The 26,508-nt window shown below is 35.7% G+C and overlaps 1 protein-coding gene across 1 annotated transcript in view; it reads left to right on the forward strand.

The window, feature by feature from the left end:
• The first annotated feature begins 22,446 nt into the window (after window positions 1-22,446).
• Ptprq (protein tyrosine phosphatase receptor type Q) overlaps window positions 22,447-26,508 on the forward strand; it is a 162,226-nt gene continuing 158,164 nt past the window's right edge. The window contains exons 1-3 of the mRNA XM_090357310.1: window positions 22,447-22,503; window positions 22,848-22,956; window positions 23,641-23,867. Of these exons, the coding sequence (XP_090213436.1) occupies window positions 22,447-22,503; window positions 22,848-22,956; window positions 23,641-23,867 (393 nt within the window). The remainder of the gene's footprint in view (window positions 22,504-22,847; window positions 22,957-23,640; window positions 23,868-26,508) is intronic.

Below are 26,508 nucleotides of genomic sequence, written 5' to 3' on the forward strand. Positions count from 1 at the left end.
TCTTTAGGGGTTTTGGTTTTTAAGCTCACTTTCTCAGACCCTTGTCAGGAACTTTGCTGGTGAAGGTCTTCCTGGAAGTCAACTCTGAACCATTGCAGTTTTTGATCTCTACAGTAAGCTGGTCTATTGAGGCTGATATCAAAGCTCCTGGATTATAATCTCTTTGGCAGGTTATCAGTCTTTAACTTATACTCTGTAAATGTGTGTTTGTTGCTAAGATTTCAAGGATAAATACAGTATCCTGTGACTCTTACATTCTTCGTTTCCAGATTCGGCTAGTTACTTAACATGAGCTTAATGAGTTAAAGATCAATAGTTTCTTTTACTTTGGGAGAGTTACTTAGGCATTTCTTATCCAATTTTGATAATATTATGAGGTGGATACTATTATTAATTCCATTTCATAGATAAGAATGTATTTTAGAGAGATCATGAGTCAAGTACGTAATAGTCAAGCCATCATGTCTTTTAACTTCTGTCTCTCTGCCCAACACCAATGTCATAAAGGAGGACACACTGCTTTGAGTCTGTGATAATTTGAAAAGTGGAGCACTATGTAGGAAGCGAAGGTGCATGAAGGTGAATAAGGGAAATGGAATTAGAAATTGGGAGGACCAGGACTAGAACGAAGGTTTACTTTCCTGATCAAGTCAGGGTAGTCAGAAATGCTAAGTGAAAATTTATTTGATCCACTCATATTATAAATGCAATATGTTTTAGATAATATCTCAGGCTCATATTGTGTCTCCAAAACTTTACAATTACTCATGGAAGATATTTCTACACTAGGGTCTTGCAGTGTCTTTCTAACTCCCATTTGGTATCTTTCTACCATTTCCTATTACAATATTGGAGGTTGAAAGCAGTAAAACTTAAAGGTGTTTGTTGAAAAATGTAACAATGATAATTGGAGGTCTGGAGTTTTTCAGCATTATACAATGTATCTGTTCAGTGTAGCAGAATGAAGAACTTTAAGTTACTTTCAGAAACCTATTTCATCTATTGCAGGTCAACAAAGTGGGTTCATACCATCTTTGAATTAAGAATGTAAATTGCCTATTTCAAAATAGTAACTTTTGAAGTTTGTGTTGATCTCTCTTGTTATAAACTTTTAGAGATGAGCACACATTAGAGTGTTTAAACATAATTTGAGGCTAGCATTCTAAATACTAAATTCAGTTGACTTAAATGAACTCTAAACATTATTGCAATCTGCATTTTATTTCTAGGACTAATGTTATTCCTAGGAGTAATTTTCCTTACTGTAATATCTGGTGGAAAATAAATTTAGCATAAATTGCCACAAGATGATAAATTATATGAAGGGGTTTACACATTTTGCTTGATTCCTTTCTTGCATGGTTTGTTGAGGTGACCTCCAGGGGGCAGCATTATGCTAGGAATTTTGTCCAAAACATTTCTGCTCTAAGCATCACATGACAGTTTTAAAATTTTTCATGGAGCAAATTTATTACTTAATTAGTAATTATAGTTGTCTTCTTTAGTAAAGGCAATATTTTGAAAGATATTTATGAAATATATGCATAGAGCACATTTTGGCTCTATATCCGTGAGTGCAGGGAACATTTATGAGTTTATTTCGCAGGCTGTAGGAAGAATTTTCTGACTAGAATTTGACCAGCTGAAATGTAAGCTCTCCAGAGCTAAGTAGGGTAAAAGAATGGAAGTCTTGGATAGCCATATAGGCACAGTGTAAATTCATTGTGCATATTTGAGATTATTTGGAAAAAAGTACATTTTAGCACTTACTAAAGACAGATGTTAAATTTATATGTATTTGTTGTGGTGAATCCTAATGGATTGCATTTTCCCAAATGGATGCTACATGGCATCCATCTCTATGGGTTTCAGACAAAATATACTTTGATTAGCAACTCCTTTACAGGGTTTTTTTATACATTATGAAGTTATTCTCTCTCTCTCTCTCTCTCTCTCTCTCTCTCTCTCTCTCTCTCTCTCTCTCTCTCTCTCTCTCTCTTTCTAAATCCAACTGGTAAAGATTTCTTACATATCTATTAAGTCTAAAGTCAGCTAATCTTGTACATGGCATATACTTATTTGTTTAGTAGTAGGATACGGGAATGTGGCTCTATACATTTATTTTGAAAGTCATTGACTCTGTAAATTGAGTAGAAGGTGACACACCAGAACAAGTTCAGGACTGAGGAAACCTAGTGCATGCTCTTACTCTATTTTTTTTTTGCCAGTCCTGGGGCTTGAACTCAGGACCTCAGCACTGTGCTTGGGCTTTCCTCAAGGCTAGCACTCTGCCATTTGAGCCACAGCACCATTTCTGGCTTTTTCTATGTATGTGGTACCAAGGAATTGAACATTTCTGGCTTTTTCTATGTATGTGGTACCAAAGAATTGATCTTCGTTCATGCTAGGCAAGCACTCTCTACCACAAGGCCAAACTCCTGGCCCATCTTTTTACTTTCATAAATTCTTTTAAATTAGTTTTTAATAAATAAATTATTTTTCAGTACCAGGAAGTCTGGAAGGCAGTAGACATACAAAAATGAGAAAAAGTTATTCGCAATGGGATGTATATGTATAATATCATATATAATAATATAACTAAATGAGACAGGTAATTTGGCCAATAGCAATAAATACTGTTACATATAACTGATTATAAGGTTTATGCTCTGGGTACTGCGGTAGTATAGAGAGGGATTAAATTCTGACTCAGGGTTCAGTGATAGCCCTGGAATTACAGCTGAAAGTTGGGATGGAATATGAAGAATAAATACCAGTATATTTTAGATATGAGGCCCTTGTCTATTTATGGTTAGTGAAGATCTTCTTCCAATCTTGCCATTGCCATGCAGAAGCTCTACAGTTCCATGCAATCCCATTTGTCCAGTCTTTCTTTGATCTGTTATCTCTGGGTCTTTATTAAGATAGTTTTGACCTGTGCCAAGGAGTCCTAGTATATCTCCTATTCCTTCCTGTAATGTTTTCAGGGTATCTGCTTTTACCTCAAGGTCTTTGATCCATTTGCAATTGATTCTGGTGCAGGGTGATATATAAGGATCTAACTTTAGTTTTCTACTGCTGCTTAACCTAACAAGAGTTTTTTCTTTGTGGTTGTTGTTTTGAATATACTATGCGAAGTGATTTCTTTTTTTCTTTCTCCCCCTGCCATGGTTTGTCTCCTGTTGTTACTGCATTTGATTTATGTACCCTGTGTATTGAATATACATTTATTTAAGTTAGGGAAGGGGAGATAAACAAGATGGAGAGGGAAAGGATGAAAGACAAAAGAACGCAACAGCAATATTCACAAGACAATACATTGGAAATGAACTTTACAACTTGGTGTGAAGGGCTGGAAGGAAGGGAAAGTAGGAGAAAATGAGGGAAGGGGTAGCAATGTTCAACAAGAAATGTACTTACTATCATGTGTATGTAGCAGTAATCCCTCTGTCCATCACTTTGGCAATCAAATTAAATAAAAAATTAAAATAAAATAGACAAAAAAAACCCATAGGAGGTGGCCAGCAGGTGGCGCAAGAGAAGTTTCTGATTTCTAAACCCCAAGGCCTTTCCGCAATCTGAAATGAAGCTGAAACTCTGGATAATAAATACCGGTTCTAAAAGGTGAAAAACATCTACATTTTGATGAGTTCTCTGCCTCCAGTCCAGCCCTTTGTCCTGATCTGCAGTTTCAAACATTACATGATCAAACACCTCACTGAGGAATGGAGGGCTATCTCCAATTTAACATATCCTCAAGGAAACTTCAGATGCATTTTTCAAATACGCCTTCTCCACAGTCTCCTCCATCTCCATTTGTGGTAATTGCATTTGGCTAGTTTAGATGCACAAACAAAACTTAAAACTCTTCCTAAGTAGTATTTTTATGCTGGACACGTTCCCTATTTTCACCATCAGCCCTCACTAGTCTGCTTCTACACAATAGACCAATCCTTTCTTAAACTTCAAGAACAGCCATGTATCTTTGCATGTGAGGTCAGTGGTTGCTATCATTTGATTGGAAGTAAAGGCTATGAGCTTTATATGACAGCTTTCTCCTCATCTCTGACCTCATTTTACCACTCTCTTCTTGATTCACTCAGGCTTTCTTTCTGTTCCCAAACAGTCTAGATAATCTCCACTTTATGGACTTTACTTAGTTTTGTCTTTAGCTTTAATTATCTTCTTCTATTTATTTGGATAACTATCTGCTTCACCTTCCTTTAACTCTTTGGTGAAAATCCTATTTTTTCATCTACAACTGTGAAGGAATTCCCAAATAATAGCATTAGCTTCCTTCCCTAAGTCACCATACTCTTGAGCTTCTTCAACCTGATTTGGTTTTTGCTTTTTACATATTGCCTCTAAAGAACTGCATGCATTTATTAGTTGTACTGTTTGTGATTATAATTTCCATCCATTAGAACAGAAATACCACAAAGATTGAGACTTTTTATTAAAGAATTTATTAACATTGATTTTTACATCATATTTCAAATGACGTATTTAACAAACAAGTATTCAAGAAGGGAATCTCTGGCCTTAGATTTTAGAACATAATTAAAATTTGGCTGAGGGTTTATATGTCATAGTTACATATTAATCTATGTAATAAAACATTATGTCTATAGAGTCATAAATTTTTATGTCTACGTAGTTGTGTTTATATTTCCAATACCATGGGACTTTTCTTTTTAATCAAGTCACTCTGCCTGGTAAGAGAAAGTGCCCTCATATTTGATAAAAAAATGATTCATTTCACAATGGCAAGAATATTTTTGAGGAACTCATAAAAAACTGATGAATTTGCCAAACACTGGAGATTATAATTTTCTTTTCCTTTGAATTATGATGTCTATGTTTAGTCATTTTCATAAATCTTACTAGTAATAAAATTGAAAAATGTCAGGACAGTGACATACCAATTTGATAAGTGTACCTTAGAACTTAATTAATATAAAATTGAGATTTTTTTATTTGACAGCATGACTAATGCTAAAGATGAATAATGCCAACACACATATAGTTACTTGTTTTTCTAAGGTATTAATCCACTTTAGAAAGTTTATTCTGGACTTGAAGATGTAGAAGCCCTCACCTGATGGCCAGAAAGTCTTTATTGAAGCCTAATTTGTATCACGTCCCAAAGACAATTTAAAGACTTTAAAAAATACTAATGATGTCAGTCCATTCACAACTGCTAATTTCTTCCCTGGAGTGACATATTAGCCATAACTATTAGAGGGGCAGCATTGATGAATGGGACTTGAGTGAGGTCGTAGGTGCTTTACAAACTCAGTAAGAATGAAATGCCTTCCATTCCTGCAAGATGTATTGGTTGCAGGGTACTGGACAACCTTTCTTGATATCCTCCCCCAGTAGCACATTGCATCCTTTCAAGTAGAGATTTGATGTGTTCTATGCAACAGTGTCCTTAGAGTCTGGAGCAATTGAAACTGCTCCATGAATACGAATCTGTGTCCATTCATGAATTACTGTGAGCAATCAAATCAACTTCATTGATTGTTGTATGGTGTTTGTTTGTGGGGGGAGTGGTTATAACCTAATTTTTTCTGGTTAATTTGTTAATTTTTTTCTACTTAGGTTTGCTATGAAAAAGAACATTTGGGTGTCGAATGCTAAAACAGAGCTTTTGCAAATGTCTTATCAGATGCATAACTCCTAGAGTAATATCTGATCTCTTGGGACTTTTGTAATTCTTTTCCATATCTCATATCCAATTATGGATGAGTGACTACTAAGCAGAACATTTCAGAATAAACTTACTCCCTGATTCACCAGAAAGACCAAGTGTCTAGAGACATTGACTGACTTGTGGTCTCTGTCTGTTCTTTTAGAGGGTTATCTGTTTCCTTCTAACTTTCTGCGATAACTCATACTCTTGTTGACTTTTCCATTCTTGCACCTGACAATAACCTTCAGCATCATTAGATATTTTCTTAGTGTCATGTTTACTTGTGTCAAACTCCTAAAGCAAGGATTTGTCTGTCCTAAGATGCATAGGGTCCAAGGTAAACCCTGCCTTGCAATTATTCAACATTTAATATGTGTAATTTACCATATTGAATCTCTCTCTCTCTCTCTCTCTCTCTCTCTCTCTCTCTCTCTCTCTCTCTCACACACACACACACACACACACACACACACACACACACTTTGAAGAAGTCAGGCTTGGAATAACATTTATCTTTTTATGATTAGTATAGGCATGCAAAAGACCATACTTTACATGAAAATTTAGTTTTCTTTCCCCTTTGAAACTTATCTCTCTCCATCTCTCTCTCTTTAATTTGTTTTGAAAATAACTAGCAGAACTTGATCTCTAGCTATGATTTTTGCACCTGAGCCATAAAGTGTGTCCTTGAAAGGATAAAGTATTTATGAGTGCAGACCTTGGAAAATGATTGCCTGGGTTAGAATTCCAGTGCCACAGCTTATCAGCTTACAGTCTGCAAATTCACTCAACCTCTTTGTTCCTCAGTTTCCTTCTCTCTGAAATGGGAATGACAATAATCTTACCTACTTTATGAAGCTAACTGAATTTAAAGCTTAGGTTTTACTTGACATCAGTAGACACTGTAGAGTGTGTGTTGTGATTTTCATTCATCAGTAGGAATGGAATTGGAGACACCGGGGAGCGATAGTCTTACCTAGTGAGAAGTAGGCCCAATTGCAATTTCTGGTATGGTCTCTCCTTTTCCAAGATATTAACTATGCCCATGTTTTCTTTTTTTTTCTTCCAATCATGGGTCTTGAACTATGAGCTTTTGTGCTCAAAGCTCTTCTACTTAAGTCACAGGTTCAGGCTTTCCATGGTTAATTGGAGATAAGAGTCTCTCCTACTTTCTGTCTGGGCTGGCTTTGAACCGGAATCCTTAGATCTCAGCCTCTGAGCAGCTATGACTACAGGAGTAAGTCACTGGAGTCTGGCGTACCTATGTTTTCTTGAGGGCAAAATAGTTATGGAAGGACTGAACTAGGATTTTTTTCCCCCTGTTAATATAGAATACATGTTTTGAATGGCTTAGGCATTCCTGAAACCTCATTCTACTTGCTTAATGAAAGGCTTTGACTCTGTCCCAGTCCTGTTCATCTCATATTGAAAACCTATAAAATTCCCTGTGTGGCTAAACACATGAGGAAAGAGGTCATAGCCATAAAGATAGAAACCAAACCTGTCAACAGTCCTCAAAATAGTTTGTAAAATTTTCTAGACAAGAGCTTACACACTTATCTACTCTTATAACCCATCTTAGCATGAAAGAACATGATTCTTGAAACATTGGTTCCAAGATTGTACTTAGCCACTCGTCTCCCACTCCTGGATCTTTTAATTCCTGCTCAAGACACACTTGGAAGTTTTCACAGATCATTTCCCACCGGTTCTGATGGGGTCTCCCCCTAGCCTTGGAAAACCCATACTTATTGTAAAACCTTTGTAACTGAAGAGGGCTGGGTGAAATTTAAAAAGAAAATCTACAAAAATGTTAGTGGTGAGAAAATAAGAAAAGGTAGTGTAATTGGAAAAGGAAAACCATTGGAAAAGTAAAACCATGGCAAAAGTGCCTTGAAACCCAGTAGTGTAACCATATGGGATCTGTTATGGTTAGTTTATTGAACATTTCCCCATCACCGCCCAGAATGGAAAAGCAAGAAGGCTGCAAGTTACAGCTGAATGAACCTGTGGGGGTATCAGACTCATTTTATGTGCTAAGATGCTAATTGCAGGAGTGTGTGGAAATTGCTTTCACACAGTCCTGGCTCTGGGTAAGGTGGCAGAATGATGTTATCAACAATTTTATAGTAACTTAGAACAAGTTCCATTGCCTCGAACCAGATGTCACAAATGAACTTAAAAGAAAAGGCTTCTCAATTATTCTCTAGAGGGAAAAACATACTTTTCCATAAAATTGTAGAAGGAAATATCTACTTGGAAAAAAGGCAGCCTTAAAAGAAATTTTGGATGATACCCCAGTAATCTGCAAGTAGAATTGAAATTAAATTGAACAGAGGGAAAACAAATGTGAATGGAAATCTACAATTTCCAATCTTCTTTAGAGGATTGCAGTGCTATAAAGCTCTTTCACAAAGGTCAGGGAGAGTAGAAAATGCAAATGAATCCTTTCTCTACAGTGGTGCCAGAGCTGTGTTTGTAAAAATGAATTGGCATACTTAGTCTAAATTCCTCTCATAAATACCTCTCAAGGCAGGCATGTAAATCCACTTCTACAACTGCGTTCTACCTTTTATGCCCTGTTCCTGTTGATCCCTTACAAATACGCACACATAGTACATTATATCTTTGGATAGTTATGGAAACACCATCAAATATACATGAGAGCAAGGTTAGAGACTTCTGTAGGAAATCTGTGGAATCAAGCTGATGGGAATTTTGAGCATCATGAAATCAGATTCACAAGCTGGGCTGCTGCTCTCATGGCTTGTTATAAAGGGCTCTTGGAGGAATTAAATTTGTGCACTTCATCTTGAAGCCTGTATTATTTCATTCTTCCATTAGAATGTAGTGAAATTAAGTGACCTCTAAGCCTGTTGGCTCATGTCAGATTATGAAGCTTTTCTTAAACACTATGATTTATCTTCTAGGATTGGAAGGACACACAGAGAGTGGTAGCAGAAAATGACAGTCTCTGATGTGTATCCTGCTGTGGTATACAACTTTTCTATTCAGATTGACAAACAGGTGTTAACATACAGTCTCCAAAACACAAAAGTAATACAAATGGATTAAGTGAGTGTAGGTAGCCATTTCCATATTAAAATATGTTTTTAGGAAGATTAAGTATTGAGTTTACTCTTCCTGGGCAGTGTCTTTTGTATCATTTTCTGATTCCATTAATTTGCATGTCTACTCTGTCAAAGGAGAGAGTTGCTGTCTACATCTCCCAGATCCTCCATTTGTGCCCTATCTCCACATTGTTCAGTAAGGAGACAATGAAGTATTGATTTCCCAGTGAGGGCAGTTCACTCCCAATGGCAGATGGTGAGTCATTTCATGATAGTCACATACAATGAGGGATGATTGGGAAAGATGCACACTGAATCTAGAAGTCATGTTGCGAGTGAAATAAAATTGTCAGCTATTCTGCTAAAATAATTCTTTCAGTTGCTCTTGACATATGCTGGGGAAACATTGATTCATGTGGTTAGAACTGGGTAATGGCTGGTGTTCTTTTACTGTCGTCAAAGAATGAATTTGAGGGAGAATATAGTGGGATTTTTCTTCCTTTCTTATGCATGGAAGAACATTAATGAGGAAATAAAATATATACTATATACTCATTTGTTTTCTTAGGAAGAAGGGAGGCACTTCATAGGTAAATACTATGAATTTTACTGCTGCTGATTGACCTTGTGATGATTAGAAATTTATATAGAATTGATGCTGACATTTTTTTTGTGGGTCACGGGGCTTGAACTTAGCCTGGGCTGTGCCACAGCACCACGTCTGGTTTTCTGGTGGTCGGTCAATTGGAGATAGTAATCTTACAGATTTTCATGCCTGGCCTGGCTTTGAACCTTGATCCTCAGATCTCAGCCTCCTTTGTAGCTAGGATTACAGATGTGAGCCACTGTAACCCTGCTTTTGGGATGTTTTAAAGCTTAATGAAAGAGCTCTTGTCTTCTGCTAAAAGTTATTGCAATATTGCTATGAAATTTTATCAGTAACGTTGGATACAAGATTCATATATACATATATATGTAAGTACAGTATTATATATAAGTATATTAGTATTATTATATGAATAATATAACCTATATATTATATAGTGTGTGTATATATGCATTAGAGAGCCTCGTTAGTGTATCAATATAAGCAAATATTAGAGAACACTTAAGTTTTTGGACTATAATGAAATAAAAACAACTGAATCTGACATTAAGTATCAGATTATTTCTGCACATAAATAATTCAAGATATTGGTGTGTTTACATGTATCATACATAGATTTCAGCTACACAAAATTTCTCTGCATAAGAAATTATTGTTATTAACTATACTTAGACATAACAAAGGAGATTTTTGTTTGTTGGTTGGGGTTTTTTTTTGTCTGTATGCATGTGTGCACTGATCCCTTCGCTTGAACTCAGGGCCTTGGCACTGTCTCTGAGCTGTTTTGCTCAAGGTCAGTACACTAGCTTTTGATGGTTTCTTAGACATGTACTCTCATAGACTTCTCATGGATTCTTACTGTCCAGGATCTTCTATAATATGTAAGCATTTATTTTTAATAGCCTTTCTCTGAGGACTAACTTTTTAAAATTAGTATTGTGATGACCAAGAGACCGAAAAGAAGCCATTTGACTGTTCTTGTGGTTAACAATTGTGAGTTAATTTTACATGTAATTATATTTCCTGGGTACAACAGAAGGGAAATAGTTGTGTTTAAGACCAATATGTAATTAAGAATGAATGACTATGAAGTTTTTGAAGACCTGCTTGAGGAGGAGTAGTGCTCATTTATATGAAGAAAGTCTGAGCAATCTCTGTCTCTTTCTCTTATTAGATATGTGACCTCCAGCAAAACAATTAAGTTTTTATTGGGCAGATGAGAATAATTATTCTTGCCTCAGTAAAGAAATCCTGTTACTAAAACCACATATAAAACTCTTCAAAAGAGTGTCAAACCTCTAAAAAGGTGTTATTGTCATGCAAATACTAACGTTCTTTTAACACTGACTATATCCACTTGTGTCTTAGGAAATAAGCCTTGGAGTGGGTCAAAATTGAGGGCACTGTCTTTGTTGTGTTATTGTTTGGGTTTAGTTTACCCCTTCGGATCTTGTGAACACCACTTACATGATGTGAGTATGTGCCACCATTTTCATGGTGGCTTTTACTGTTATATTGAGGGCATCAAATTAATTGCTTTATTGGACATTGTGTGGAGTATTTTCTTTTGTCTTTTTTGTTTCTGGTAACAGGTTTTAGGTTGAAACCAGACAGATTTAGGCCTATTTATAATCCCATACCAATGAATTATCCTTTTTACTCTCTTTTGATATTTCCTGCTCTTTTTCAAAAGGAAGCAAAAGGAAGTTGTTTCTTAAGGAACAACTTCCTCAACTGAACAATCCAAACTGTGATGCCATACAGAACTTCCAAGCACATGTGCTTGTATGTTATCAGACGTAGAGAAAATTGTAAGTATTCCAGATTGGAATAGACATGCATTCATGACCCAGTCATATAAAATACGGAACTTGTCTCCTTTTTTAATTTAATTTTTATGTTTGCCAGTTCTGGGCTTGAACTCTGGGGCTGGACATTGTCCAGTTTGTGCTTCTTTTGCTAAAGGTAAGTGCTCCACCACTACAGCCACAGCACTACTTCCAGCTTTTTTTGAATAGTTGATCAGAGATAAGAGGTCTCATGGACTTTTTCTGCTTCAGTGATTCTCAAATCTCAGCTTCCTAAGTAGCTGAGATTACAGGTGTGAGCCTCCAGTACCCAATTTTACCACTTTTTTTTTTATAACCAGGGAAATTTACTAAAGCAATAGCTCCAAAACACTGAAAGGACAGATAAAACAAGGAAGGACAGTACAGTAGATTCACAGTATAGTTGATGCATCAAGGCAGATTTCATGAGGGACTCTTTTAAACAAAATCTTCTTTTACCAAGCATTGTCAGAAACTCCTCTGTAATATAAATTTCACTTGGTTCTTCAGGATCATCAGAACACCAAACGCTCGACGTTATCTATGACTCTGAGATAATGGGGCTTGTGTGCCATGTAAACACCGTGGAATCTCTGTTGTACAGTGCCATGGCATAAATATCTAATGTTTTCCCTAGATGAATAGCTACTGACTTCTATCAACACTATTATAATTTTTAGAAGATTTAACCTCTTAGTAATATAGTAATGTAATTCTGATAACCGATTTTCTAAGGCAGTTAAGATAAAACTAAATAACAATCCTTATTTTGTTTTAGCAAAATAAGAGTTCAAAAGATAAGGAACATCTATTAATATGGACAAACTGTGAAATGCATTTAAACACCAAATATTTGTCCTACTCTGTAATTCTCAGAAAGCCGTTAGATTCCTGGCTTTCTTTTTAAGAGCAAGGGGAGTGCAATTAGATTTATATCCTTTTGAAGACTCTCAGAACCATAAGGGAATGCAAGGTGTAATCTATTCCAAGTATGAAAATAAACATTCCCTTGCATACTTAAGACCTAAAAGAATTTAGTGTGAACTTTGAAATAAGCAGTTGACTGAGACTATTTATAGAATTTTGCTATTCCTGTTCTCACACATAATTGCTGGTTTTTATGAACTCTGAGTAATTTTATATATTAGACCAATACTATCCAACCAAAATATATGAAATGAACCAAAAATGAGACACAAGGAATTTTAAATTTTCTAGTAGAAACATTAAAAAGTAAAATGCAGGGGCCGGAGTTTGGCCTAGTGGTAGAGTGCTTGCCTAGCATGCACAAAGGTTCGATTCCTCAGTACCACATACATAGAAAAAAGGCGGAAATGGTGCTGTGGCTCCAATGGTAGAACTTTAGCCTTGAGAAAGCCCAAAGACAGTGCCCAGGCCCCAAGTTCAAGGCTCAGGACTGGCAAGGAAAAAAAGTAAAATGCAATAACTAAATTTAACTTTACAATAATTGTTTTAAATTCAAGATTGTTTCAAGATTCTAATATGTAATTAATATAAAATTGTTGAGATACTTTATTTTCATACCAACTATCCATCTTATACTTAAAATACATCTCAGTTCAGACTAAACATATTGAGGCATTTCACAGCCATATGCAGTAAGTGGCTATGATATTGGACAGAAGGGACACAGTAAGTGTTATCTGGGTTTAATGATAAAGTGTAGAAATGCAAAACAAAAAAGTGGCCCATAAATGCTTACCTCAAATCCTATTTCATCCTAGAAGCTTCTTTAGACACATTATCAGTGAGGGATATCTTCACACTGAGTTTTCATGAAGGCTCCTTTTTTGGTCATGTTCCTTCTTTTGTTGTTATCAGTATATAAATACAGTAACCCCTGTGCTGTTTCCTTGAGCAACATTTTAGTTCTATATGGGAGTAAATTTCAAAGTTATTGCAAACTGGATAAAGCATTGTGTTTGTTGTTGTTATTTACAGCTTGCTCTTTCCTCAGGGACTAGCTATGAAACCATGTTATAAAGCTCTGAAATGTGTGTGTGTGTGTGTGTGTGTGTGTGTGTGTGTGTGTGGTATATCTGTAATTTTATAATTTTAGAGGCTGTGTTATGAAAGCATCATGTTCCCAGAATTCCTTTCTTTAAAATACATCCCTACTGTGATATCTTGAAGCCTAAGTCCTTGTGTCTAATCTATTATTATTTTCTAAAGAGTTGTTGAGAGATAATGTGTTTGGTTAAAAATTAAAGGTGACATGTAAATTCCACCAGAACAAATACCTCCCATGCCTGTGATCACTGTGCTGTGCCGTTACTGAGACCAGGGTTGAGGGCATACCAATGCCGGATAAATATTTCTAGGCTAGATGTGTGTCTAAAGTGAGAGTGCACTTGACCTAAAGCAAGAATAAATCTGTGATGACAAATCTCATGAGAATAAAAAGTGTAATTATGTATTTCAACTACACTTCATTGTTGAAATTTAATTTAATTTTATATTGTTTCTTACCATTTTCCACACAAGCGTAAGTAAAAGTAAACTAATATTCATGTGCTTAAAAGATTCATTAAAATGGCCTACAAGATCATACACAGTCTTATACCCCTACCCCTTTTCTCTTACCTGTCATCTCAATAATAGACAGGGTTATTCTTTTGAATCATCTTTTCAATTTTTTTATTACATGCTGCTTCATTAGTATTATGGCAATGATTAAAACAGACCCTAACTCTGTCTAAATGTTCTCTTCTCTCCTGCATTCCTCTTGCCCATTCCAACAAACCTAGCAATCCAGATGACGTATCATAGGATCTTACCCTCTGCTTGTTCTGTCCCCATTTTTAGACTCTTATAGTTCATATTATACAGGTTTCATATTGGATTTCCATTCACCTTGTAAAACATTTTCTGTAGTTTCTATGATCTTGTGTGACGATATCATCATTAACTATCTGACTCACTAAGTCACTATGCTGTAACCATAGATTTCTGAGTTCTTCGAATATACTAAGTATTCTGAATTTCATTACCAGGGAAGAACTGAACCTGAGGTGAACTTTTAATACTGGGTAGGATCCAGACTCATGCAAAAAAGGAGAGGATATTATACACTAGCAAGGTCACAAAGTCAGAAGTATTTGTTGTATTTGTCATTTGTAAATGTCATTTAAGACCAAGGCATCCTGAATAATGAATCATTCATGAAAAATTCTACTCTTTCAAGAACAATTGAATTCTTATATTCAATATGAGCATTCTACAGAGGAAAATCTGAGAATTTTCCAGTTGCATGTAAAAGATCTCCATTTCTTACCTTCATTTATCTGTCCTAATTCTAATATTTCAAGTCAAATTCCAAATAGAATGATCTTTTCAGATGGCTGAGGCCATACAATTAGTTGTGGTCAAAAAATAGAACTACATAAATTTTTTTACTAAAAGAACATATTCTTTTCCTGGAGAATGGAAATTATTTATCCCTTATCAAGTGAAACTGATTTTAAGAAAGTATATTAATTTTTAGGACTCATTATTGTTATGGACCCCATTATGTCTCTGATGGCTGAGTCTTTCTCAGCCAATGAAATTATTTGTTAAATTTTAATGAACTGGGCAACAGTATCCTGGTTGCTCAGGGAAGTACACTTGCATAATTGGGATCATTTTTCTCTTCATTTAAAATTAATCAACCCAGGTCGCCAAAGCATCTTTGAAAGTAGAAATAAAATGCAAATTACATTTCCTTCAATTGGTTTCTCTTAGGTAGGGATGTATACTTTATAGGCTTTGTAGTTTTGGAACTATATTAAAATGTAGTTATATAATCATAGGATTAAATCACAGAAGACACTGTTTCTTCTCTTTATTAATGCTTTAACACGATCTCAGTGTGTTTTAATTTAGCACTCTATTGAATATATGTTCTTCCATGACCCTATGAGACTTTTCCCTACTCTTCTTTTATACAAGTTTCATCATTCTGATGACTCTTTCTATCCATCCGTATGTCACACAATCAAGGTTATTGTTATTGACACCTTATGACTCTCTGAACAAAGAAATGGTTTAGACTTCATGATTATCTTCTGCCACTAACAAAGTACTTTTCCTGTTGCATAGTGACAAACATGTCTCCCTAAGAAATTTAAGTCAGCACATGACTTGTTTTTAAACTATGATAAAGATTAAACAATTTATAAAATCGATTTATAATTAGTATGATTCTTTTTTTTGCCAGTTCTGGGGCTTGAACTCAGGGCCTCAGCACTGACCTTGGGCTTCCTCAAGGCTAGAACTCTACCACTTGAGCCTCAGCACCATTTCTAGCCTTTTCTATGTATGTGGTACTGAGGAATCAAACCTAGGTCTTTGTCCATGCTAGGCAAGCACTCTGCCAGTAGGCCAAACTCCTTGCCTATCATATGATTATTTCTGTGTAAATCTATCCTTTCTATTCTGCAAACATGAAGTACAGAATGAAAAAGATGTTTATAAGTAGCTTTTAGTGTGTTAAAATGCAAGGATAATCTTGACCTGGCTAAAGTTATGTGAAAAATAGATTAACATGATGCATGACATTATTCAAACATTAGTTCATTCATTTAGCATGTTTGAAGTAACTCATCTATTCCTGGTATCTATTTTTGTAGTTTATTGGGTTTTCACTGTGCCTCTGACTATCACTGGCTGACTTGACATGTAAGCAGGAGCTTTCTCCTGAGATTCATGATTGGATTCTCTGGAGACTCCTGTGGTTTATTTCCAGTGCTTACTTCCCTATACTTGACGAATGTGGCTCTGACTTCATCCTCTTAAAATCCTATCACCTCTTTTGTGCCGGGAATTTGCCCCTAGTGGTAGAGTGCTTTCCTAGCATGCACGAAGACCGGGGTTTGATTCCTCAGTACCACATACATAGAAAAAAAAAGCTAGAAGTGATGTTGGGGCACACGTGGTAGAGCTCTACCTTTGAGAAAGCCCAAGGATAGTGCTCAGACCCTTATGCCCCAGACTGGCAAACAAATTTTAAAAAATAAATTCAATCACCTCTTTCCTGTGGTGTATCCTCTGCTGCAGAGGTCTTCTGGCATAGAGGCTAGTCTTTGCCATACAATGGTTCAAATACAATCACTCTTTGTTGTCATACTAGATTCATAAGAGACTAGAATCATTGTCAGAACAAAGATAGAGATACAAATTGTTCCCCAGATACATTTCTTTGTTCTTCTCCTCTTTAATTTTCCTTCTTTTAGAAATCAATTTCAGCAGGCACAGAGGTTGAAAAAGTAGTCTGTTGTCTTCAGTATATGTTCAATTGGGAGACGTTAAAATCATTAGCATCCACTCTTATTTCATGATAGTATGATACACATGAGAGTCTCTTCATTTATATTTGGAGAACAGGGTGAGTGCAGAAGCACCAATTTCTCACCCTGTGGGCAGCTATTAAGTGGCATGGCATTGTCCATAAGGTTACAAGGATTCTCCTTTCTTTCTTTGCTTTTTATACTGCATAGAGTTGGGAAAGTGTGGGGAAGCTAACCATATAGATTAGCTATCTCAAAAATGTGCATAGTGGGCTGGGAGTTTGGCCTAGTGGTTAAAGTGTTTGCGTAGCATGCATGAAGACCCGGGTTCGATTCCTTGGTACCACATACATAGAAAAAAGCCGGAAGTGGTGCTGAGGCTCAAGTGGTAGAGCACTAGCTTTGAGAAAGTCCAAGGACAGTGCTCAGGCCCTGAGCTCAAGCCCAGGACTGGCAAAAAAAATGTGCATAGTATGTGAATATTTTTAGATGACCATAAGAAATAGTGTCATTCATTATGCAGTATATCTGTATACACACACAGACAAATCAGTATATTTTTGACATATGTAATGCCAAGAATACATCGATATGTATGCCACACACATGGGATATATGTATATATACAAGATGTCATAACAATATCAGTGAGAACTATAAACACATACATATACATTTCAAGCCTGTTAATTAAGGATGATTGGAAGAATATAGCTAAGGGAACTCAAATGATGTGAATTTTAAAGTATTTGTGCATTAAATGTATTAGAAACTCTACAGAGTTTAAAAAGTAATCTGAACCCCAAACTACACACAAATGTTTTTATTTACATGTTATATATTTTGCATACATGGAACATGTATGCATGTATTAGGACAAAAATTGTATGGATAATTCACTTTCTACTGACTTCATGATCCATGAAGAGGAGAACTTTTATTTTTTTCTTACCCAAGGTTTGTGAATTCACCATCAATTACTTCCATAATGTTTGGGTGATAACTAGAATAATAGTTTTTATTATCATTCATATAGTTAAATATGTATTCCCATTGCATTTAGGGGGGGAAAGATATCTAGAATCTCTAAGAATGTCATATTCTACTCTTCCCTGACTAGATGCCAAAAATTCAGTCTGGATTTCTTAGTTTTCCCATCCTTTCCTTTTTACATGTCCATCTATGTGATTAGAAAGGACTTTACTTAATTTCCCTGGAACTTCCATGCCTTTACTCACAATATGATTGGCTCTTATGTAGATGGTGGACAAAACACAAGGGAGCTGTGTAGAGACAACACAAACTGGCTATTTTTCTGATCTTTTATTTTCCATTTGCTTTATTCCTGAATAGTTGCTAAAAAAAAATCCTGTAGTACTTACTATGTAGATAATCTGAGGATGGCATTGAGAAAGTATCTGTATAACAATGTCAAGTTGAATGGTTTTGCATAGAGATGACCAGCTGATGCATTATGGGAGGAAAATATTCATTAGACTCATAGGTTTCCCAGTTTTCTATATCTGTAATTAATAAAATGAACTTTTTATGTGGTTGAAAAGCTCTCAAAAATTAGACTATAGGAAATAGCAAATGGACATAGTTTGCCCTTATTGAATGCATAAGTAACATTGATTTTTCTTTTCTCTTTTTTTTTTTTGCCAGTCCAGGGGCTTGAACTCATGGCCTGAGCACTGTCCTTGGGTTTTTTCCTCAAGGCTGGCACTCTGCCGCTTGAGCCACAGCACCATTTCTGGCTTTTTCTATGTATGTGATACTGAGGAATCGAACCCGGGTCTTTGTGTATGCGCTGGGCAAGCACTCTAACACTAGGCCAAACTCCCTGTCCCAGTAACATTGATTTTTTTTTTGCCAGTCCTGGGCTTGAGCTCAGGGCCTGAGCAATGTCCTTGGACTTTCTCAAGGCTAGAGCTCTACCACTTGAGCCTCAGCACCACTTCCGGCTTTTTTCTATGTGTGTGGTACCGAGGAATCGAACCCGGGTCTTCATGCATGCTAGGCAAGCACTTTAACCACTAGGCCAAACTCCCGGCCCTGTAACACTGATTTTTAAACTTAATTGTGAATGTTTTTAAATGAAGAGGTTTCCATAAAACAAATGAGAGAAAGAATCAAATAGCATTTGTACGTATTAACAATTACTGATAATCCACTAATCTTAAAATTGTATTATGGCCAAAATTCACAGATTGTGTCTCACCCACAATCATATTCTTTCTTTTACCTCACGAACTATTCCACTGAACTCCTGGGAAAAACATTTCTCATCAGTATGAAAATTTCTCAAACCTTGTTACTCATTGCCCAGATTCTTCAATTTCTTTTCACTTATCTTTATTCTCTGTGTCTCTGAAAAAATTCCTAAGTTCTAGAATTAAGAAGAGAGAATCAGACTTCCAGGATATAGAAACAAAAGTCATATAATGAGTTATTGTTGTCCTTAATGTACTATGTTATCTCTCATCTCTTTTGCTGTCCTTTGGTTATTTCATATTGTTACACTATCTGACTTTATTACCTGGTATATTATATGTATGTTTATTTATTTGAAATATTTAGGGGAGGGGGTGGGAGGAGGGAAATGGGAACAAAAATAAGAGAAGTGATATCAATATGAGAGAAATAATGTACCTTCTATTTGGTGAATACAACTGTAACCCCTCTATGCATTAAAATAAAAATTTTAAAAAAGAAAAAAAATGTCAAGTTGAACAGTAGAAAATTGATATCCAGGTATTGGGAAAGAGAAAAACCACTGTAAAAGGGCCGAGAGTTTAGCCTAGTGGTAGAGTGCTTGACTAGCATGCACGAAGACCCAGATTCCACACACATAGAAAAAAAGCTGGAAGTGGTGCTGAGGCTCAAGTGGTAGAGCTCTAGCCTTGAGAAAGTCCAAGGACAGTGCTCGGGCCCTGAACTCAAGTCCATGACTGGCGCAAACACACACTCACACACACACACACACACACACACACACACACACACACACACACTATAAAATATTCCCTCTAGATCACTACTATACCGTTGGTGGGAGTGAAAACTTATTCAACCACTATGGAAAGCAGTATGGCAGTTCCTCAAAAGACTAAACATAGATCTCCCCTATGACCCAGCAATTCCACTACTTGGCATTTACCCAACCATCCAGAAACAAGGGCATACTAAATCCACCCGCACAACAATGTTCATTGCAGCACTATTTACCATAGCAAAGATATGGAACCAACCCAGATGTCCCTCAGTTGATGAGTGGATCAACAAGATGTGGTATTTCTACACAATGGAATTCTATGCTGCTTGTCAGAAAGAATGACATTGCCCCATTTGTAAGGAAATGGAAAGACTTAGAAAAAATCATATTAAGTGAAGTAAGCCAGACTCAAAGGAACATAGGCTCAATGGTTTCCCTCATTTGTCATAATCAGTAGAAACCTTGGGCTCTCCTAGCAGAGATTTACAATAGAACAAAACCTAGATACATTAGGCCATATAGAATGAGGCTAAAGGTGAAAGGACCTCCAGGATAAGGAAACAAAAGCCATATAATGAGTGATTGTTGTCTTTAATGGACTATGTTATCTCTCATCTCTTTTGCTGTCCCTTGGTTATCTCATATTGTTACAGTTTTTCACCTGGTTATCTGATATATTGTATATGTGTGTATTTGGTTATTTGAGTTGGATAGGGAAGGGAGGAAAACAAGATGAGGGGCAGAGGTGGGGGGAAGGAAATGGGGACCAAGACATGAGAAAGGGTATCAATGTATGTGAAGTAATGCACCTTCTATCTGGTGAATAAAATGTACCCCTTCTATTAATTACAATAAAATATATGGAAAATTATTCCCTCTATAATAACAAGAAAGTGATCTATTACATTTTTGTTTAGTTTATGCAGTATGCATTATTCCTGTTTTAAATAAAATGTGCATTGTATTTATTATAGTATGATTATCTTTGGTAGATGGTAAGTGGAATTCCATGATTAATACTATCCGCCTTCATTCTGGTGTTGAATGGGGTTTGTATTAGGTATATTTCACAGGCTTTGCTTCATAATGTACCTCTCTCCTCCCTTTATTGTCTGGAATCTGCACTAAAAATAAGGAAGAAGTACAAACTTGACTCTGGCATCCAATCAGGGAAATTTTATGTGGGCAAACTTCCTTTATGGCGGTGCAGCCAGCATAAACAGAATGCTGGAAAACAGGGGAAGCAGAGGTGGGGAAAAAAGGATAGAAATGATGGGATTGTTTTTATGTCATTTCAAAACAATCCTACCTCATTTCCAATCTTTTTAAAGGGAAAAAAGGACACCCTCCCCAATCACATATGCATCAGAAACATCTACTCTTTAAAAATTTCTGGGGGAAGACCTGGAAAAAATTATGTTAAGTGAAGTAAAACAGGCTCAGAGTAACAAAGGATGCATATTTTACTTTATAATGGGGGCTAGATTTAGCTTAGAAATTTAGAAGAAAATATATTGTGTAGTATACAATTGTATACAAATGTATCAATTAAAATACTCAAATAGTGGAGGGGGTGGGAGGAATGGGGACAAAAGCATGAGAAGGGGTATCATTTGTGTGAGAAATAATCCCCCTACTACCTGACGAATGTAACTGTAACCCTTCTATACATTATCATGACAATTAAAATGTTTTTAAGAAAGAAAGACCAAGTCAAAATTCAGCAAAATAAAACACTGGGAAGTGGGTACTGGAAAGGGGTGGGGTGGGGGCAAAGGGAAAGGAGTGAACTATTTACAGATAATAATAACAGTAAAAATTTGATGGAGTTTGGTCATGTTTTTCCAATTATCTTCTTGGGTAAATCATTCAGTTAATCAGTTTATATTTATTTTGCTCTAACAGGAATCATATCTTCAATTAGAGCATAGATTTCTCAACAATAGTCTAGTCAACTAGCATGTTTTAGCATGTAAGAAGTATCCCTGAAATAAATACATAAATTTGATATATTATTGCTGATAATTATATTTATTTTATATATATTATTGTAATTAACAGAAGGGTTGCATTATATTCACCAGATGGAAGGTGCATTACTTCACAAACATTGATACCCTTTCTCATGTCTTGGTCCCCATTTCCCTCCCCCCACCCCCACCTCTCATCTTGTTTTCCCCCCTTCCCTATCCGATTTCAAATAACCAAGTACACATATTAATAATAATATTTCTAAAGTATGTATCATTGCAGATATAGTTGCTTAATGTCCATTTATAATCAGATATCATGTATAGTACTCGGTACTTTCTAGCAATTTGAACTCTGAGTATTAGAACTATTGATTTTTTTGGAACCTTAGGAGAATAACTATTTCAAATCTTTATTTTTTTTTCCAATGTCAGACCTGGAAAGAGTGGAGAGGTTTAAAGGTGTCAGTATTTCTGCGCATTCCTTTTCTTTGCGCTGGAGCCTGCCCTCGGGCCACATGGAGGGGTATTACGTGGATCTTGTTCCTAACATTGGCTTTGTTATTATCAAAGATCTTGGAGGTGGAGAATATCAGGTATAGTTTTCATCCTGGTACTTTGCCAGCCTGGTGCATTTATATTAAGTCCTAGAAGGAAAGTACTTATGCAACTTACGGAGCATGAAAACTCCTCGAAGGGGTTTCTCTTGAAAGCATAAAATGATGTTGGATTGGATTGATGAGTATAAGTTGCAACATCAGTGGACTGTTGCCTTAGCAACATCTACACTTTTTTTCTTAACTCTACCCTGAACCTACAGCCAGCCATCCAAGAGTTCATGAATAGTTTAACAAAGAAAGGGCAGAGCTATTGAGTAATCCAGGCTCATTAATTGTGTACTTGCCAGGCGGATCTGTTTTTAAATCATTAATGCAGGCAACATTTCACTGTAGAGCCATCCATGTGATTCTACTGCTTGAAAAATGTAATAATGATGGACTTTTTTGTTATTTTTCTTTTATCTTTTATTGGAACTTCAGAGACACAGGTATTTTACATGCACTCTTACAAACAAGGGCCAAGCAACAGGCTGTAGATATTTTAAAGACTCCTAATTTGTTGTTGCTTGTGACAATGAACTGAGATAGACAGACATACTGATTCAGATTTGAATAATACAGTATATTTAGTGAGTTCTTATTTTAGCTTGATCAGTTCCTTGGTAAAGCATTCTGCAACAAATTTATGTTTTATAAAAAAATGTGGAGCTTGGTGATATTGTAAACAGTGTAATTATATATTGAAATGTCCTTTTATATAATGATGGAGGTATGATTGTATTTTTTCTTTTAGGAATAGTTTTAATGTAATTATTTGTTCTTGATATTGTAGGTTGATGTTTCTAATGCTGTTCCTGGGACACGGTACGACATAACTGTCTCTCCAATTTCTGCTACAACATATAGCTCACCTGTTAGGACAGTGGCAACGAATATAACAAGTAAGTATATGACTTAAATTGGTTTTTCATTAAGTATCTGGAGTGAGTATTCATGGCACAGAAATACTTGTATTGGCAATGTGTAAGAAAACAATTTAGAAGAACTAAACCCACATGGAAACTTAAGAAAGTGATACTTTTCGACCCTGCTTTTTACTTGTTCTTTAGCTTCCTGACTTTCAAAGCACAAAGATAATTGCTCTCTATTTTTTCTTTTTTTTAATGGAATGGATCAGATACTGTTAGTTGTAAGATTTACATAATACCAAGCCATGAAAGTAAACTCAACTACATTTGCTCAGAAGAGACTATCCTCTTTGTGAAGCTATTTCTTGTTTACTTAATTCCTGTGTGTAGGCCTCCCACTAAATTGCTTTAAAAACTGATTTGGCATTCAAAATATATCTGGCATGTAATATTTAGTAGCATTCCATATTTTACATTCTTATGAAAGAATGTTTTTGGTATTCTCCAAACCATTTTTTGTTCAGTTATTCATTTATTTTGTAATAGAGCTCTGGGTAGTACAAACTCACATTCATTTCTAGAAATTTTGAAAGTTTGCCTTTGTAAATATGTTTGTCAGATATTTTTGGAAATGCAAGAATTACTTGATCCTTTAACATAACATAACATATAATAATTATAATAATAATAATAACAATAATAATTTTTACAAAATAGAGCCAGGGCCTCCAGTCTTCCTAGCAGGGGAAAGAGTTGGATCTGCTGGGATTCTTCTTTCTTGGAACACACCACCAAACCCGAATGGAAGAATTCTGTCTTACATTGTTAAATACAAGGAAGTCTGTCCATGGATGCAGACAACGTACACACAAGTTAGAGCAAAACCAGACAGTCTGGAAGTTCTTCTCACGAATCTTAATCCTGGAACCACCTATGAAATTAAGGTAATCATTTCATATATTTTCCAAATTGAGGAAGATTTTTCTCGTGGGTCAAGACTTGGAACTGAATTCAATAAGTAGCAGATGATGCATTAATTTCCATACAATGCATCATCTATCTGGCAAATATCATGTAACCCTTCTATTAATTACAATAAAAATATATGAAAAAAATAAGTAGCAGATGATGGATAGATGGAGTCACTATCTCACCATCTACCTGGAATTTTCAAAGTGGGTGAAATGTTGCAGTCTCTCTTCATTTCCATTTGTATATACCTCCGTGTATGTTGTCATGTATGTACATTTTTCTCTCTGTGCAATTTACAGAGAATAAATTAAGCTTGGAATAAAGGACTTAAATTTTTGAATGAAAATGAAAATATTGCCATATTTCTGAAATCTTAGTCATTGAATCTACTGGCTTCTGTATGCTAGTCAAATGCTTTACCACAGAGCCACAATCTCATTCTGAAAATATTCTACTTTTTGGTAAAAGTTAAAGTGAGCTTTGCTGCTTTTTTCCTAACTCTGTTGCATTTGTATGTTATTAAAATATTGTATGATTTTTAAACCTTCTGAAAAGCTGATTTTACTGAGAACAATAAAATTCCATTCAGTTCAATTTATTTATTTTCTTTATTATTTATAAAACAATATTCTGAAAGCCAGGCACCTTGGCTCACATGTTTCATCTTATCTGTGTGGGAGGCTGAGTTTGAGAGGATCATGGTTGCAGGCTGGCCTGGGCAAAACAGTTTATGAGAAGTTGTCTCAAAAAACTTGATTGTAGTGGTGAATATCTGTCATACCACCTGTGGGAGAATGTGTATAGAGAAGGATCATGACAGTATACCCCAAAAGGTTAGAAAAACCATATTTTAAAACTAACTAGAGCAGAAAGGGCTAGAGCCATGGCTCAAAGTAAATTATAACTATGACTCAATATGAAATATAAAAACAGAGAATCTTCTAGATAATTTTCATTGTTGTATATGCAATTCTTAACATTTTTTGATTACGAAATAAAGAAGAGCTTATGTGAAACCCATGAGAATGTTTACTTTTATAAGATAAATATGACATTTCCAGTGGATAATAAAGAATAGCTATCTCTGGCTCCTTGCTATGCTCAATGTCATATGTATTTTCTTTATGCCTAAGAGATACTTGATTATTGAGAAAACCTGTGAAAGGTGTCTATCGATGTGATCAGCAGTTTTTCTTCCTGGAAATATCTTTATTTGTGGACTTAAAGGCAAAAAAAATAAGCACTGGATAGCATACATCAACATCCATGTTCTCCCAATAAGAAAGTACATTTTTATGCAGTTGAAATTAAAAAAAATTACACTAGTTACTTCATGCGCAGGCATAAATTAAAAATTAGATGGGTGCCTGTAGCTCATGCCTGTACTCCTAGCTACTTAACAGGCTGAGATCTCAGGATCATGGTTCAAAGCCAGCCTATGCAGAAAGTCTGTGAGACATTTATCTCCACGTACCCACCAGAAAACTGAAAGTGGCACAGTAGCTCAAAGTGGTGGACCACTACACTTGAATAAAGAAGATTAGCACCCACGCCCTGAATTCATGCTCCATGTCCAACAAAACAAACAAACAAAAAACCTTCAAAAAATAACATCAACAATAAGACAACTCTTCCTAACATGTGGAAATTACATAATATGGATATTTTCTATGAGCATGAACATATTCAGATGTAATTATGTTAAAGCATATTACTATGGAAAATAAGTACATTTTAATATGATATAATGCTAAAGAAAAAGGGAATTTTAAGCAATCTAGTTCTGCTTAAATATACTTTTATGGACTTTAGAATTGTCTTCCTTTCAATTCTTTTTTTTCATATTTTTTATTGTAATTAATAGAAGGGTTACATGATATTTGCCAGATAGATGGTGCATTAATTCCCATACATTGATACCCTTTCACATGTCTTGGTCCCCATTTCACTCGCCCCCATCCCCACTCCTCATCTTGTTTCCCCCCCTTCCCTATCCAATTTCAAATAACCAAATACAAATATATCCGATATATCAGGTAACAAAGTGAGATACTGTAACAATATGAGATAACCAAGGGACAGCAAAAGAGATGAGAGATAACATAGTACCTTAAGAACAACAATCATTCATTATATGGCTTTTGTTTCTATATCCTAGAGATCCTTTCATTTAGTGTCATTCTATATGGCCTTTTGTATCAAGGTTTTGCTCTATTGCAAATCTCTGCTAGGAGAGCCCAAGGTTTCTACTGATTATGACAAATGAGGGAAACCATTGAGCCTACGTTCCTTTGAGTCTGGCTTACTTCACTTAATATGATTTTTTCTAAGTCTTTCCATTTCCTTACAAATGGGGCGATGTTGTTCTTTCTGACAGCAGCATAGAATTCCATTGTGTACAAATACCACATCTTGTTGATCCACTCATCAACTGAGGGACATCTAGGTTGGTTCCATATCTTTGCTATGGTAAATAGTGCTGCAATGAACATTGTTGTGCTGATGGATTTAGTATGTCCTTGTTTCTGGATAATTGGGTAAATGCCAAGTAGTGGAATTGCTGGGTCATAAGGGAGCTCTATGTTTAGTCTTTCCTCAAAAGACTGCCATACT

Source organism: Megascapheus bottae, chromosome 2 (genome assembly GCF_031878675.1).
Source record: "Megascapheus bottae isolate mThoBot1 chromosome 2, mThoBot2.hap1, whole genome shotgun sequence".
Taxonomy (NCBI): domain Eukaryota; kingdom Metazoa; phylum Chordata; class Mammalia; order Rodentia; family Geomyidae; genus Megascapheus; species Megascapheus bottae.